We start from the raw sequence: 17,577 nt of genomic DNA on the forward strand, positions 1-17,577 counted from the left end.
ACTTGGCAATGATAAACTTAGAGTAAAATATCAATATGTTGACATTTGGGATAGGAGTTTGGTAAAAATATTATACCATTTTGTTAGGGTAATTCTAAAACTTGAAATCTGTCCCAAATAAACCATCAGTAAGGTTGGAAATAGGACTGACATTCAGATCCCTAAATTTTGTAAATGCTTGGTAGGCAAGGGGTTCTGTTGTTTAGAAGACAGAGAATGGAGTTTCATTACAAACTGGATATCCAAGTTAGCCACATTCACCCTGGGTTCTGTAAGATACCCCGTCCTAATGAATAAGATCGAGAGCACATGAGGAAAACTACTGACATCAGCCTCAGCCTCCACAAAATGCCACCACACACATGTGCCCACACACACATGAGAGCATACGTACGCATGAGAAAAGGGAAGAAAAAAATCAGTAATGCAGATGAAGTGAATTCCTACTGGGGCACGGAAAATTGAGAAGCACCAGCAACCACCTCCAAAACAGAAATGAGCCCGCTAAGTTATTGTACTTCCATATATCTGAGTGGTAGTAATTAGCTCTAAGATTAAGGGTGACACAACTCTTGCTATAAAACATTAATATTGGTTAACAAACATCAATGCATAAAATTAAAGTGAAGTTCGTTGGCCATGAATTTCTTTACTTGAGTAGTTGTTTTCGTTATAAAGTTCCAATGAATGCAAAGTCCTAAGCAGCCATGGATTTTAAGTCAAGTCCAAAGAAAACAAGAGCAATGGAATGCTATTATGGAAATATGCTGAAACTGGTCATTCTCCCAAATTCAGACGGCCTTTAGTAGCTGATTGTCTGCTGCTGGGTCCCAGTCACCAATACTACCCACACCTCTGTTTTGATCCCTACTGGAGCTCACAATCCTGAAAGAATGTGATAGAGTGTGTTGTTGTTAGAGTGGATCAAAAGCCCCTGTAGATGGATTTCATTAGAACTTGGCAACACATCTGACCCCCAAGACTACCTAGCTATTTCTTCTCACCAGACACCCAACTCTCATTTATTCATTAGAAGGAATGATTTCCAAAAGCAGCAGATTGCACTTATTAAACTCGTTTCACTCTCTAATTATGCTTAAAACATAGTAGTCTTTTTAATTTAAACTTTCTGTGGTACAGGAAACTCTTGGTATTGTAGTAAGCCCGGTTAAATTTTGTGAAATAAAAACTCAAATTACATAAACAAAGACACTTAGAAAACTCACGTAAAAGAATCCCAGTGGTCCAGATATATACGGCATTTTTATTCCCAAGAGATACTTGACTTGTGACGTCACGACATGGGTGGCAGCGCCTGTGGTCATAGCGCTGATCACGGGCTCGGTGAGCAGGAATGTGGCACTGCCCAGCTGCAGCACAAACATAACCATCTAAAAAGACAGAGGAGGGTCGTGTGTCATGTTCAGGTCACATACTCAAGGTTCCTGACCAGGTCAATATCGGACACATTTATGTTTTATAGCTATGCACCGAGCTGGGGTAAATGGGCTTCTTAAATTTGACGTTCTCAGTGTTTGTGTGCTTTTGAAAATATTATAAGTTTCTAAGTTGTTCTAAAGTTTATCTGGTACAGTATACATGGTTTCATTAAGATGAAGCCAATCATTTTCTTTCTGAATGTTTTGACCATTCTGTTTCTGTTTCTTATCCTGCTGCTGGGATCCAGGCAGGCATCAGCATAGACCCAGCTTCCGTATTCAGCCTACTGGAGTTCACAATACAATAGAGTGTAACAAAATGTTCTGCTGTTTAACTGCAAAACTAGGAAATGGCTCCCTTTAAAAGGAAAGAGAGAAATATACTAGAATCAATGTGTGGCTCTCTGTGGAAGAAAAATCAAATGTTCATTAATGTGTGTGTGTGTGTGTGTGTGTGTGTGTTTGTGTGTATACACACACATATTTTTTTTTCCGAGGCAGGGTTTCTCAGGTGGCCTTGACTGTCCTGGACTCACTTTATAGACCAGGCTGGCCTTGAACTCACAGAGATCTTCTTGCCTCTGTCTTCCTGAGTGCTGGGATATGTATATAATTTTTAAAATAGCAAAAAAAAAATCACGATTTATTACTTGATATCCACTGAATGTATAACTCAAAAGCACTGAGGAGAGGTAGGATTTTTTTTACCTGAGCTTCTGAAAAAATGGGAATAAAAGATGCCCCATGAAACAGTTCTAAAGGGCCAGTATTTACTGAGAAAACACAAGGATCTATCTGCTGATGGGGAATGTGGACAGAGATGGGGAATAGAGATGTCTTTAAAAATGTGGGCTCAGGGAGTCTGAGCAGAGACTGATGAATCAACCAAGGACCATGCATGGAGAGGACCTAGACCCCTGTTCAGATGTAGCCCATGGCAGCTCAGTTTCCATGTGGGTTCCCTAATAAGAGGAGCAGGGGCAGTCACTGGCATGAACTTGGTCGCCTGCTCTTTGATTACCTCCCCCTGGTGAGGTGATATTACTAGACCACAGAGAGAAGATCCAGGCAGTCCTGATGAGACCTGATAGGATATGGTCACATAGGTAGGGGAGGAGGACCTCCCCAATCAGTGGACTAGGGGAGGGCCATAGTGAGAGGAAGGATGAGGGAGTGTGGGATCGAAGGAGATGAGGGATGAGGCTAAAGCAGGGATATAAAGTGAATAAATTGTAATAAATAATGATAATAAAGAAAATACTTTTTAAAAAAGAAGCAAGAATTTATGGAAATCACTATAGAAACCGGTTCCTTAAACACATTCTTATGACTGTCAGCATCATCCCCCATCTCAAAATGAGGTCATAATAAGGCAAACGTGGGTTCTTACCATTTCAATCTCATCTTTTGCCAGAAGCATAGCAAGAGAGCTTTAAGAATATCTTTGAGTATGTAAACTAAGTCAGGATCAGTAAAAAGTGTCATTTAATAGTCTGAAAGTAACACTGGATTTTATTTGTGAGTACCCCTTCCAGAAATGAGAAACAAGGCCATGTTTTAATAATAGTATCTAGGTCAAGTCTTAAAATTCCTGTTGGAAAATGAGATTAAGAAGAAACCAGAAGGAAGAATAGCAAAGGGATTTCCTGCAATCAAGAGGTTAAGAGTGAGGCTTAGAGGTTCAAAATGTTATCTGGTACCACCAGAACATAAGTTGCAAAACATGTGACATCTAAATTGTGATAGCATCACAATGCATATTTGGCTGCTAGCAATAATGCTCTCATATTAAAATGGAGTTTCCTGGGCAGAACCTAGAAGCTTTGCTTTGGGATCCTGTTTTCTTCTACATTCTAAAGATGTGGCTGTAGAAAACTGACGGGAGTTCTCTGAACTGAATCATTACCCCTAAATTATTAGAAGGATGTCTGTCTGCCCCATTCAACCTTTAAAGCTGGGGTAAGGTGCATATGAAGCAAAACATGAAAATACTTTGAAGCCTGAAGATCATGCTGAATGGATGAGACAGAAAGCTGTGATGAGGAATTGTGCATATCCACTCTGTGAAGGAAACGAGGCATAAGTTTTTAAGATGCAGGCATGGCCACAGCACACTATCCAGCTCTGGAAACCTTGAAGAATGGGAACGCAGAAAGGGCTGTCTTTGAACTGTTGCAGCTTAGCAGCCACCTTTTATCCGATATGTGATAAGAGAAGAACGACGGCCATTAATAGAGAGATCGGGCAAACTCCCACTGCCAGAGCAGGAAAAGAAGGACACATAGCTTCTGCCAATGTGACTAGGTCCTGAAGTCTTTTGTTAGTCTGGAATGTAGAAACAAGATCCTGCTGGAAAGTCCAGTGCAACCACGCTTACGGGTACTCAAGGAACACAGTGATCTTTGTGGCCTCTCTTGACATTGTCTGCTGATTTCATTCTGAAAACACAATCAAGAGAAACACTGAACCAAGAATTCCCAAGCATCTCTCTGTAAGCGAGATCGTGAATTCCCACTTATATGTTATTAACTCTCTTGTAAATGAGCCATACACGTAGTTCCCCATCTTTACAACTCTGGAAGCTAGTCACAAAAATGAAACGTTATGCAGGAGTGGAAGCTCAGGAAGTTTATTCCTGCGTGATGCAGGAGCTAATCATTGTTTTGAGAGGAAAACTCTTGGAAGGCTTTGTAGACAGCATCATCATTTCAGCCGCTTTTGATTCCTTTCCTAAATTACAAGGTCTCTTCAGATGGGCTGATGATTTGCAGCACCTGAGAAATCTGAAGTGCTGACTAACTGTAACCACCTACACCAAGAACTTCTACTAACAATTTCATCATTTCCACAATCTAAGCTTCCAGGAGAACTACAGGGTGTCAAAAGAGTCCAACCATTTCAAATGCTAAGAATATTGGAAACTACCAAACCACGGGATCAGAACCAAGGGCCTCAACTGTTGTCATACACTATGTGTCCACAATCTGTGCCTTTAAAAAATCCGGCCAGCAAGGGGCAAACACTTGGGACAAAGAGTGCTTGAGTGAAAGGCCGACTGATCCCCCAAGAACTTTATTCCGACACAGCCCACTGGGCTTGCAGCAAGACTGCAAGCACATGAAGTCAGTGTTCTCTTCTGTCTTTCTTTTTCCTTATTTTCAAGTTGTTGGTGACCTAGATGTACTTACTGGATTTACAGTCCTACCTTTTCAAGACTGTCTTGTAAGCCAAGTGGTGGTGGCACTTGAGAGGCAGAGGCAAGCAGAACTTTATGGGTTCGAGGTCAGCCTGGTCTACAGAGTGAGTTCAAGGGCAGCCAAGGCTACACAGTCCCTGTCTTGAAAAAAAAATGGGGGTTGGGGGAAGGATTTTCATATTATTTACTTTTACTTATGATACATATTCAAAATTCAACCACATCTTTAAATATTTTATATTCTGTCCACAGCACTCTTTATAGCCCAGAACAATGCAGATATGAGAAAGAGGAGGAGGGAAGGAAACAGAGGAAAGAAAGGCAAGAGAGAAGCAGAGGAGGGAGAGAGTTAAAGGAGCTCTCTTTTCCCATCATCAAAGCTGCAGCAGTCACTCCCTGGGAGTAGGTCTGGTACACAGACACAGATAACTACAATATGAATGTAGCAATATCTTGGGACAGTACAGCTTTGGAAAGGGAACTCACAAACTGACCCACATTCATCTTCAAATTTACACATGTAAAATGGGGATTCTCTAAAAATTTTGCTTAGGGTAGGCATAAAGGATTTCAAAGCAAATGACTTAATAAACAGTCATATCAGGTCCTTTTATGGACACGGTTGATGATGACTGTATTATGGTTAACCAACTCCCCCCAACAGCAAAATGTTTTAATGGGAACATAAATTTTATGCAATATTCTGCAGCTGTTCATAACAATACCAATGTTCTGGGCTAATGCTTAAAAACCTCTGATATGCATTACTGGCATGCACTAGCATGGCATTATTTGATCATGTCTGTATAAAAACCATGTGTTCTATATAAAGTAAATGTATTTCATATTTCAGTCCGTTCTTTCCAAGTGACCTTCAGGTACTTTTTAAATTTTGCGTAGCAAATGACTATATGTTCGTGTGAATGTGGTACAGCATGCATTCAGGAGGCTTTGCTGTGCTGGGTCGGTAGCCTTTTCACTATGGCAAGTCATTTACTCACCCATTCAATGAGTATTTATGGAACACCCATTAAGAGATAGGCATAGCATCGTCGTAGATCATAAAGTTTAAGACAGAGCTCACACCTCAACATAGTGAATGAAAGGTGAAATAACTGAAGGAAAATATTGATATTCAATAAAATATTGAAGGAAAGGTGAGATGAAGAAGCTAGGAAACAAGAGTATGAATTAGAACCACAAAACAAAAATACAGGAGTGTTTGGAAGGTAAAGTCTCAAAAGCTTGAAGGTGAGACCTAAAAATTTAATAAGCCTTGTGGTATTTGAGGGACAATTTATATAGGCTAGTGGAAAGAACTAATTATTCATGACAGTAGTAAGATAAGCAAGTGTTACATAGGGGTGGTGAAAAATCCTCTGTGTGGACAACAGATATGAGAGAGAGAAAAAGATCAGGTGGATGAGTATAGATACGCTTTGCAAAACTCAACATCAAAATCTTCATTCTATTTTCAGTTTAAAATGTGATGATCAAAGATGTGAAGGAATCTTGAATTTATATTGTAAAAAAAGTAAACGGCATGTAAGATTCCCTCTATATGACACTCCGGAAAAAGTAAGACTATAGATATAGTAAATGCATCTTGGTTTCCAACAACTTGAAAATAAAGAATGAGGAAGAAAAATATAAGCTTTGTAGGTTGGTGAAACTATTCCACATGTTACTGAAATGGCCAATCTGTGACACTATGCAATACCAAAAACCACTGATCTCAGAATCCCCAATGAGGCAACAGTGGCATTTTCATATTGGGAGTAACTGTCAAATTGGACATAAGGTCTGACATACAGGAGTAGATTCATGCCTGGTTCTGTAGTTCTATCAACTATCCATAGGTAGAGATGTCATAAACTTGAGAAGAGAACCTACCACTGCCATTTTCTTAAACCAATATACTTTCTAAATGTATTCTAATTATTTTCTCTAAACCCACAGGCACCCATTCTCCTATCCCTGCTCCCAAAGAAGCTTCTTTGTGTACTCAATGGAGGATATTACAGAGATCCTCAGCTGGTCAAAAGGCAGCTAGTAAGAACTGTACAGTGCCAAAATCCATCTGATATATCTGCAACACAACTCCTATGCCTAAGGCTCAGGAAAAAAATCACTGGAGGAGACGTAAGAAGATTATAAGAGACAGTCCCAGGATACCTGCACAATGTCTCTTAGTCATGACAGAAGAAAAACGCACCCATGATACATCAACTATATGGTTTTGCCTGAACAAGACCATAATAATGACAACAGTTGATATGTCAGTGTGAACAGGGAAAATTCCATGTGATCCAGCCCTTGATGAAAAGCTACAAGAAAGCAATGACTGCTAAGATATAGGAAATTATTTTGCTCTAGGGATAAGCCCCTGCATAGGATTCCAATCCTGAGTAATCGACCCTGGATACATGCACATGTGAGCAACACAAAATGGACTCAGTAAGTATGTGCATATGTGTGTGTGCACATTTGTGTGTGTGTGTGTGTGTGTGTGTGTGTGTATGTGTGTGTGTGTGTGCAAATAATAATTAAAGGGACACCATGAATTTGGAAAGAAGACCATGGAGGAGCTGGGGAGATATGAGTGGTGTAGATACTACACTAGTGTACAATGAATAAACTGAGGAAGGATTGGGTCGTTACCGAGCTATGTGCACTGCGAGGTGCAGAGGAAGAACAGAGGGCTGTAGCTGCAATGAGTGTCATATATACAATGGGAGGAGCTGGAACATTGGGAGAAATGTAGCCTCAGTGCTCATGTACAACGGGGAGAGCTGGGAAAGAAGGAGAAATGTTGTAGCTACTGTGCTCGTATACAAAGTTCATGAAAGAATTTTAAAAGAAAATGAAGAAACTTAAGGGGTATGAAAATTTAAAACAGATTTATTTTGCAGAAATCATCACTGACATGGAGTATCCAAAACAATCTAGCAAAAGAGCAAAGGCAAAGATCAACAGTTCCTAATGTAAAAGCTTAGTATAACCTGTAGTGATCACATAGTGTGGCCCTGGGGTGAAAAATAAACATACAGATTCCTGGAACTAAATAGAGGAACCAGAAATAAACCCTTGTATATATGGTCAAGTAATTACTGGTAGGAATTTAGTTTCTTTAATGGGGGAAAGACTATCCCTTTCTAAAACATTTTGAAACAAGAGCCGTAATACAGCAGCAAAAGAAAGATTTCGGGCGCCAGATGCCTATGTTCAGAGGAGGCTACAAACAAGACAAGATTCACCACAGTGACAGGTGAGAGCTGTAAATACCAGTACGCGCTGTTGCAGCTTATTTTCAGATGTGACCAGGGAACATACACATACACACATATACATATATATACGGTTACCTGCGTAGGCACTTACACACACGCTTCCTTGCTGTCAGATGAAATCAAAGCACCCACTAGCAAAGCACGCATCTCGTGCCTGGGTCTTTCTTTCCAATACCCTTCACCAACACACGGGACCAGGGAGCCTTAGAAAAAATGGCTGGGCCTAGAACTGGCCGCTTTTATAAGCGAAGGGTATCAGAAACAAAGAGCAATAAAGAAATATTAGATAAATAAGGTGTCAGGGCCCAAGAGCCAGGCACCAACAAAAGGTCTCCCAATGTGCAAGGCTAGAGCAAAATAAGCATAGCATTGGGTTATAGAATAAATGTCCTTGAGTCCACACTGATATAAATGATTGACTAAATGATACACAGGTGTCCTCTGCATAATCCCAAACCTCGTGCAGATTGTCCCTACACCTCAACTCCTCAATTAATATGACTCAACAGTAGGCTATGTGGCTGCAGAGAGGGCTCTGTCAGGAAAGCACTCATCACCCAAGCATCAAGGTCTTAGCTCTCAGCTTCAACATTTAGGCAAGAAGCTGATACGATGTGTAATAGCAACTGTGGAGAAGCAGAGACAGGCAGACCCGGGAGTTCGCTGGCATTCCGCTTTAGGTAGAGACCCTGTCTCAAAAGTAAAGGGTCAGCCTCTGGTCTCCACACAGAGAGACACGGGTGAACAACATTGTGTGCACATCCGCAAACACACTAACCCACCTCTCTCTCTCTCACTGTGTGTGTCTCACACACAGGCACACAGTTTATTTTTTTAAAGTCTGGAAACTGAGTAGAACACACACATTGATTTACAACAAAGAAAGTGGCAAGGAAAGGTGAGTAAATGCTATTGTTTGGAGCAACTGACAGATACTGCTGCAGCCAGGCAGCCAAAGCAGTAACGGTGATGTCATGTTGGCGTGCCGGACCGTGCTGTCACCACAGGGTTGGATGAGAGGAGCTCCCTCATGGCTATCTCAACTGACTGTGATCGGTTGACATCCTCCTATAGCAGACAGCGCATTAGATTTAAACCCAGGAAATGTGAGTATCACATAGACTGTAGCTAAGAGCCATATTATCAGTCTGGTTCAATTGAGACAAGAATGTAGTTATAAGATATTAATAACAGGAGAAATTGGACAGTGTATCTGACAACTCCATGTACTTACTATCTTTTTAACTAAAAAAAAAAAAAAAAAAAAAAAAAAAAAAAATTACCCTAAAGAAAAAGTTAATTTAAAGATAGAAGAAAACCTTCTCCATCTTTCCCATAGGACTTATTGACAAATCTCCATTTTTTTTTCACTTGCCTGTGTGCAATGCACTTGAGGAAGCCCTGAGTCCCAGAACATGGCAATCGGGGAAAGGAGGACTCCAGTAGCACCAAATCTCTGAAGGTCCAACGTATGGCATATACACAGATACGCCTGAGACCCAGGAATCAACAAAAGAGTTCCCAATGCCCAAAGCTAGAGCAGAATAAGCATAGTGTTGGGTTATAAAATACATGTCCTTGAGTCCGTACTGATTTAGATGATTAACTAAACACACGGGCAGCTGTCTCCTGCATAATCCCAAACATTTGTGCAGATCGTCCTTACACCGTGACTCATTTAATACAGCATCATCAACAGTAGGCTATGCGATGGTGAATATGATCAAAGTGCTTTACAGACAGTTATGACAGTGTCATAAGGGACCCATTACTACATATGATGAGTATGTCCTAATAAAAGCTTTGCTAAAAAATAAAAAAAGGAAGGAAGAAGGAAGTCAGGTGCTGTTATCACATGCTTTTAATCCCAGCACTCAAGAGGCACACGCAGGTTGGTCTCTCAGAGCTCAAGGCCACTGGTCTACAAAGTGAGTGCCAGGATAGCCAGGACTACAAATAGAAACTCTGTCATGGAAAACTGAGAGAGAGAGGGAAAGAGAGATTTCGAAGAAAGACAAAAATACCGCAGGATACATCTGTTAGACTTTAGGAGGAATCCAAGATAGAGGCATGATTAGAACGCATTCCAGAAGAGGGGAGTATATACGTAAAATAGTTCAGCAGGGTCACGTGGAGAAGACAGTACAGTTCGCTTAAAAGGAGCAAAACTGGCCAAGGGGGAATAGCAGAAAATACAGCAAGAAGTGTTGAAGTCAGAACATGGAGTGCTGTAAAAAGCAGTTAAAAGGGAGTTTCTCAGGAACAAGTGACATCACTCTTCCATACGTTTATTAAACACCTAATTTTGCCAAGACTTATGTAGGTCTGGCTCCTACATCAGAGCCAACCTTTGGTAGAATTGATCTAATGTTGAATATAGAGAAAGCAGTCATTTAAAAGGCGAGTTTGAGACAGGTGGCCAGAGTCAGAAAGACATGGCCCCTTAAACCAGACAGAAAAAGAAGGGTAACAGAGAAAAGGCCTTGATTACCCAGCAGGAAACTCAGCATGTGTTTGGCAAATAAACATGGCTTGACTTTTCTGTGCTATGGAATGGAGCAGAAATTCATTTGCCCTGAAAATCACTTCTATTTATGATTACATATGTGGTTGAAGAGCATGCCATAACATATTCCATTGCCAAATTTTTCATGGCAAAAACTAAGTGCAGCAAGAGACCACAGCGTCAGAACCCTGTGGATGAATGGTTTGACTCTTCTGCCTTCCTTTATGCTCCAGCTAAACAACAACAACAACATGGAGGTCAACTGGGATGACTGGAGGCATTGTGTTATTTAGTAACACGTGAAGGTATGAAGTTGAGGGGAGTGTATTTGGGCTTTCTGTCATGTATCGGAATAGCTGTGATTAGAAGTAGGAGGCTGTGCTGATTTGACTGTGCTACGTCCTATCAGAGGGAATCTAATCAAATGTATGACCATCTTAGAGAATTCCAAGCTTTGTTAACATCCTTCACTAAGAGGTGCAGTTCAGTTCCATAGTGATGGGAACAGGAACTGTCTCTGACATGAACTGATTGGCCTGCTCTTTGATCACCTCCCCTGAGAGGGGAGCAGCCTTACCAGGCCACAGAGAAAAACAGTGCAGCCACTCCTGATGAGACCTGGTAGACTAGGATCAGAAGGAAGGAGAGGAGAACCTCCCCTATTAGTGGACTTGGGGAGGGGCATGCATGGAGAAGGGGGTGGGAAGGAAGGATTGGGAGGGGAAGAGGGAAGGGGCCACAGGGGGGATACAAAGTGAATAAAATGTAATTAGTAAAAATGAAAAAAAAAAGAAGTGCAGTTCAATTTAAGAGATGCAGAATGATTTCATGACCTTTGGTTTAAAAAAAAAAAGTGAAGGCAAAAAATAAGGGCAAATCTGAAAAGGTAAAAATTAAAAAAAAATTATTTAATTTTGGTTATTTAACATAGTGAAGCCACTAACATTTAATTGACCTTTTCCCTCTTTAATTTCTTTACCTCATGGTTCCTAAGCACCAGCTGCTGGAATTAGAGAGGTAAACAGTCTGTGTTCCTCAGAGGCCCACAGTGTATGAAGGGAGGCAAACACATAAATACTATTTTCTGGTATCACAAAGCCTTAGAAGGAAAGAAATGAGCAGTGCCTTAGGGGAGCACATGGAGTTTCATAAGCACATCTAGAGACAGAGAAAGGAACCCTACATGGCTGGTGAGAGGCCTTTGCGAAACCACTGAGCAAGTATGGAAACCAGATTTCACCCACCTCATGATGTGAGCCTGGAGCCCTGGCTGCTGAGACTGTCCAAAGAATGACATATGGAAAAGAGAAAGAACAGTGCTGGACCAAAAGATGGTGCTTTTGCTTTAGCTCTTTCGTTTCCTAATATCAGCTAGAAAGCTGGGCCTGGTGGCACAAAACTTCAGTCCCAGCACTAGGCAGACCAAAGCAATACAGCAAGTTCTAGGACATCCTGGGCTATATAGTGAGACCTTGTCTCAATAAAGAAATAAGCAATAAGATTACAAGCTGTGCAGCATAGCAGCTACTACGAGTGTAGACTTTAGTACAAATTCTACTGTGTCATCTCCTAATTGCAACACACTGGGTTTGGCTTAGAGGTGATTATTCAGTGAAGTACTTGCCTGAACTTGACCTCCAGACTCCATTCATTGCAACAACGGTTGGGCATGGTGGCACACTTTTGCAGTCCGACACTGGGAAGGCAGGGACAGACAGATCTCTGGGGCTTACAGTCCAGCCATCCCAGCCTACCAAGCAAGTTACAGGTCAGCAAGAGACTGTTTCAAAATCCACTGTGGATGCTGACAGAGGAATGACACTGAGGTCGTCCTGTGGTCTGAGTACATACACGCACATGGACACACGTTATCAAAACACACAGACATGCGCAGGAACACAAAGACTACATGAGCCACTTTATCTACCAATATCTTCATGTGCATAATAGGGACTGCTACTCAGTTTCATGTCACTGAGGCCTGAGTCCATGAGGTTATGTAGTAAGCAAGCCTGGACTATGGTAGATAATAAATACTAATTTCTTTCTGGTTTGTTGTCATTGTTTTTGAGATAGAGTTTTGCTGTGTGGCCCCAGCTATGCTGGAACTCACTCTGTAGATCAGGCAGGCCTTGAACCCACAGAGATCCGCTGCCTCCTGAGTGTTGAGATTAAAGGTGTGTGCCACCACAGTCCAGCTACAAATGGTACTTTTAACATGAAAGCTTTTCCCTTTTGCATTTTTAAGAATGTTGTAATTCTAAATTTATTTGGTTTATGACTTAGCTCTTTCTAGTACAAACACATTTGGACAGACTTCAACTAAACAGAATAATGATTTCCTGACTCAAGTGGTTATGAACAGTGGAACGCTATCAAAAGAGTCTAGATCGCCTTCCTTCTCCTTTTCATAAAACAAATCTGGTGATTTTCAGAAAGGCATAAGTATGATGTATGAAAAGACAAGGTAAATAGCTTTTATCTTAAGTCCTATCTTTCATGAGCATATTATCTAGTATGCTAAGCATGTTTAGTGCAGAACTATAAGTAAGTGAAAGATCTGCTTAGGTCTGTAGCTTGTCACCTTGCTGGCTTCACAGCACATGTTTGTAGGAGACACTGGTGCACTCCATTGGGCTGTCACTGAGCCACCCCCACCTTGTGTCACCCGTGCTTACACAACTCCTAAACAAAGGAGCTGTATATGCCTTGTCCTCCAGGGCAGAAACCTTGTCCTGTGTTTGCTTCAGAAAAGTACAGCTTGGGAAATTTTCCAAAATGAAATAGGCAAAGGACAGTCCCAGGCCTCTCCAAGTTCTTGGAAAAAGAAATAGGCAAAATGCCCATCATGGAGACTCATGAAAGCTGCAGGGAACAGCAATGGCTCTGAGAGGGCAGTGGCCTCTATAGAATGCTTGCTTCCCTACAGAAAGATGTACCCCTGTATCTTAAAAGTTCAACCCTGAAGTTAATAGCTCATTGCTCTGAGTGTGCAAGCAATTCTTCTCTTGACTGCTACTGGCTTTTGACTAGGAAACTTGTTTTTCTTTTTGTTTCCTGTGTTTCCTCTAAAGTTATAATAGTAACGCATAATTGTACCTGTTACATTAAAGAATGTTCTTTAAAAATGACAATGTACCTTAAACACAAATGATAGTCAGTGGCTAAGAGTGCTTGCTGAATAAGCCTGAGGACCTGTGCTCAAATACAGTACGCACATTAACAAGCCAGGCCATGTATGTCTGCAACCCCAGTGCTGTGAAAAACAGAGTCAAGAGGATCATTGGGATTGCTGGCCATCAGTCAAGCCCCAGGCTCTTGGAGAAAACCTCTCAAGGAAGTAAATCAGAGAGCAATAGAATAAGCCCCTTGACATCCTCCTTCGGCTTACATGTATGCACAGGCATTTGCAGCTAGGCACACACACATGTACACACATTTACATAGAACGAGAAGACGGTTCAATAAATAAAGTGCATGTCACACTAACCCAAGGCCCAAACTTCAAATCCCCAGCACATATATTAGTTGTCACGTGGACAAAATGGCCCACCTATAATTGTAACACATGGGAGATGGAGAAAAGGGGATCCTTGGAGCAGAATGACTACCTAGATGGGCTAAATAAGAAAGCTCTGGTATTAAGTGAAAGGCTCATTATAAAGAGCAGAGAAAAAATGAGGAAGACACTCAATTTTCTTTTCCAACCTTCCCACGTACAGGTATGTATACAAACATATGCATGTGAGTGCCACAAACGTGCCAACACACGTTAATACCACACACACACACACACACACACAACTTGCAAAAAGAAAAAAAATGGATGATAGAAATTAGAACAATAGCATCAGTATTGCTGTCGATTTGTATTATCCATAGTAAGTGAGTTCTAACAGGAATTCCTTTCAATGCTAAGAAACAATTACAATGATCCTAGATCATCAATAGCAGTAAGTGATGCCTGGAGACAGAAGCTGATCGGTGATTGCTATGAAGTGGGAGTGAAGATGCGTGTAAAGAGTAAAAGTGATTACGAATGGTCCAGAAAAACGGATGTGTGCAATGAATATGCGTAGCAGATGTTATGACTATATTGGTTATGGTTTCAGGGATGTGTACAGATATCAAATTTTATCAATCTGCCCATTATAAATGTGGAACTTAATGTATAACAATTACATCTCACTGGAACAATCTTGAAAAAGGCCCATAATATAATTTCCAGCACAAAGATACATAACATTACATTCATGTAACTATACAATTATATTTTAATAAAATATTCTATAAGTAAAGTGGTAGGTAGAGGAGTTTCCCACCACAATGATAGTGGGCTAACCATCTGAGACTGTAAGCAAACCCACAATTAAATGCTTTATTTTATAAGTGTCACCTTGGTTATAATGTCTCTTCAGAGCACTCAAGCAGTAACTAAAAGAATAGTTGGTGTTAAGGACAAAACAGTGAAAAGGTGCCTTCGTGGGCAAGAGCATGAAAGAACAAGAAAGTAGCACTGACAGTGATTTAAGTTATGGAGACCTGGCCCAAGGGGTTTCGGAGGGTAACAATATTAATACTAACAGCTGGGCTACAGACCATTCTTGTGATGTTTTTCCAAAAGAATGTGATTCCCTTTCCCCCCCCCCCCGCTTCCTAACAATCTGCCTGAGGCTAAACTGAAGAGTTTTGAATTAATGTCATTGGCAGAGATTTCAAGATAGCCCAGCACTGACTGCCGTGTGGTGACTTGTGATCTCTTCCATGCAGATCTGCCATGAAAAGGTGCAGTCCGGATGAACAGAAATACAAAATGTTCAGTTTGAACAGGAAGGAGCACCTGGAAATGTAATGTTGGAGCCAAGTCCTGTGCTCAAGGAGACCAAAAGCTTTTAAAAGGTCTGATGCTAAATTAAATAAAGAAGTCCTACCCTCAGGGCCAGAGCAAACCAAGCTCACCCTGCATGCTGTGAAAGAACAAGACCACAGGATTTCTTTATGAGAGAAGGCCAGGGTTCAGCCCAAGCAGGTGCAAAATTTAGCAGCTTTGGCCACCTGATGCAGAATTTGAAGTCAATAGGGATACAGGAAAGGAATTATGTAACTTTCCACCATGGTGGTAAGGCTTTTCAAAGGGCAGTCCTTTTATGGAGCCCCACTGCATGAGGTCGTGAAGGTGAAACCTAGATTGAGTTGGACAACTTAAAATGTTGGAGATGCTGTATTGCCAAGGAGAGCACCCCAAGAGAGAAATGCTTGTTTCAGTCAACAAAGCTGAAAGGAGTTGGAGTTCTAAAAAAACCCATCTTATACAGAATTTGGAGTTTGCCCTGCAGGTTTTCAATCCTGCTTTGGTCCAGGACTTCCTCACTATGCTCCCTTTTATCTCTCGTGAAATGAATATTCTGCATCATTGCGAGTTGAACTCATGTGATCTGTTTTTGTTTTGTGGTTTTGTTTTGTTTTTTTTTAATTTTAAAGGAGTTACAGTTAAGAGCTTGCCTTCAGTTTCAGAAGAAACTTTAGACTTTGAAACTGAATGACTATGGGACTTTTGAAGTTGGACTGAATACATTTTTCATTATGATAAGGCTATGGGGTCCAGGAGAGGAATGTGGCAGTTTGAATGATAATGTCCCTGTTATTCCCAGTTCGTGAACCCCAAAAGACCAGGAATAGACTCCGCTGTAAATATATGAGGTTTTTTAAATTGTATATGCATTCTAACATAGGACGCAAACTTCCCGTGGAAAAAAGTAGAGGAATGTGGCCCATGGTCTAGGGCAGCAAGGTTTTTTTTTTGTTTTGTTTTTTTGTTTTTGTTTTTGTTTTCTTATCAGTTACATTTTATTAACTCTGTATCCCAGCCGTGTCCCGCTCCCTCATTCCCTCCCAATACCACCCTCCCTCCCTCATCTCCACCATGCCCCTTTTCAAGTCCACTGATAGGGGGGACCTCCTCCCCATTCATCCGATCCTGTTTAATAGGGATAGGAGCTCCACAAGGACCAAATATATCTGGGCACAGGGTCTTTTCAGAGACTGACATTCAACCAAGGACCATGTATGGATATAACCTAGAACCTCTGCTCAGATGTAGCCTGTGGTAGCTCAGTAACCAATTGGTTTCCCATAGTGAGGGGAACAAGGACTATTTCTAACAGGAACTCAATGACTGGCTCTTTGACGTCCCCACCCCCCAAGGAAGGAGCAGTCCTGTTAGGCCACAGAGGAGGGCAGCAAGGTTTTTATGGGGCAAAACCACAAGCAGAGACTTAAATGCTTTGGGTTACATGATTGGGTAAGAGAAATTGACTTTTGAAATGATTGGTCCACTTTAGGTGTCAAGACTACAAACAGTTCTGGCTTGGTCATATGGGCCCATTTCCTAGCAACTGTATAATTAGTGGGCAGGAAAGAATGCAGTAAGGCTACTTCTTCCCATCAGGGAATTAAGGCTGGTTCTTCCCCAAAGGTGGCTGGACATGTCTCCACTTGGCTGGCCTTAGTTCAGGTTTGTGCTTTTAAACTTTAAAATAATAGCCTCTGATTTTTAATCCTTTGGTCTCTCAGGCCCCAGTAAGCTCATATATTTGAATGTTGCTTCCCAGTTGCTATAAACACTTGGGAAAGATTAGGAGGTGTGGCCTTGTCAGGGGAAGTGTGTCACTGATGGTGGGTTTTGAAGTCTCAAAAGCACACAAAAGGCTCAATGCCACTGCCACCTGCTGCCTGTGGAAAAGGATGGAAAGCTCCAAATACTGCTTCAAAACTGTGCCTGTCTGCTCCCTGCCATGATGAAAATGGACTCACCCTCCAAAACTATAAGCAAGTCCTGAATTTAATGCTTTCTTTTATGAGTTGCCTTGGTCATGATGTCTCTTCACAGCAATAAAACAGTAAATAAGACCAAAAAAAAAAAAAAATCTTACAGAAATCAATAAAGTTTATCAATAAAAAAAAAATAGTTTGCTGGAAAAGAAATCAGGAAAAATTCTCATTCAAAATAGAATTTTAAATATAAAATATTTACGAATAAATAATATTAACTAAAAAGTAAGAGCTTTACAACAAAACCTCTAATACACTTTTAGAGAAAGAAAGAAAGAAAGAAAGAAAGAAAGAAAGAAAGAAAGAAAGAAAGAA

At 41.0% G+C, this 17,577-nt stretch overlaps 1 protein-coding gene across 2 annotated transcripts in view; it reads right to left on the reverse strand.

Moving 5' to 3' along the window:
- Slc26a7 (solute carrier family 26 member 7) overlaps window positions 1-17,577 on the reverse strand; it is a 116,521-nt gene that overhangs the window by 56,683 nt on the left and 42,261 nt on the right. The window contains exon 4 of one of the 2 annotated variants that reach the window (XM_055603506.1): window positions 1,227-1,391. The exons of the other annotated variant lie outside the window; for it this stretch is intronic. Coding sequence (XP_055459481.1) covers window positions 1,227-1,391 — 165 coding nt within the window. The remainder of the gene's footprint in view (window positions 1-1,226; window positions 1,392-17,577) is intronic. 2 annotated transcript variants of the gene reach the window in all.

The sequence above is a fragment of the Psammomys obesus genome, unplaced genomic scaffold (assembly GCF_907164565.1).
Source record: "Psammomys obesus unplaced genomic scaffold, mPsaObe1.curated_primary_1811, whole genome shotgun sequence".
Lineage (NCBI taxonomy): Eukaryota > Metazoa > Chordata > Mammalia > Rodentia > Muridae > Psammomys > Psammomys obesus.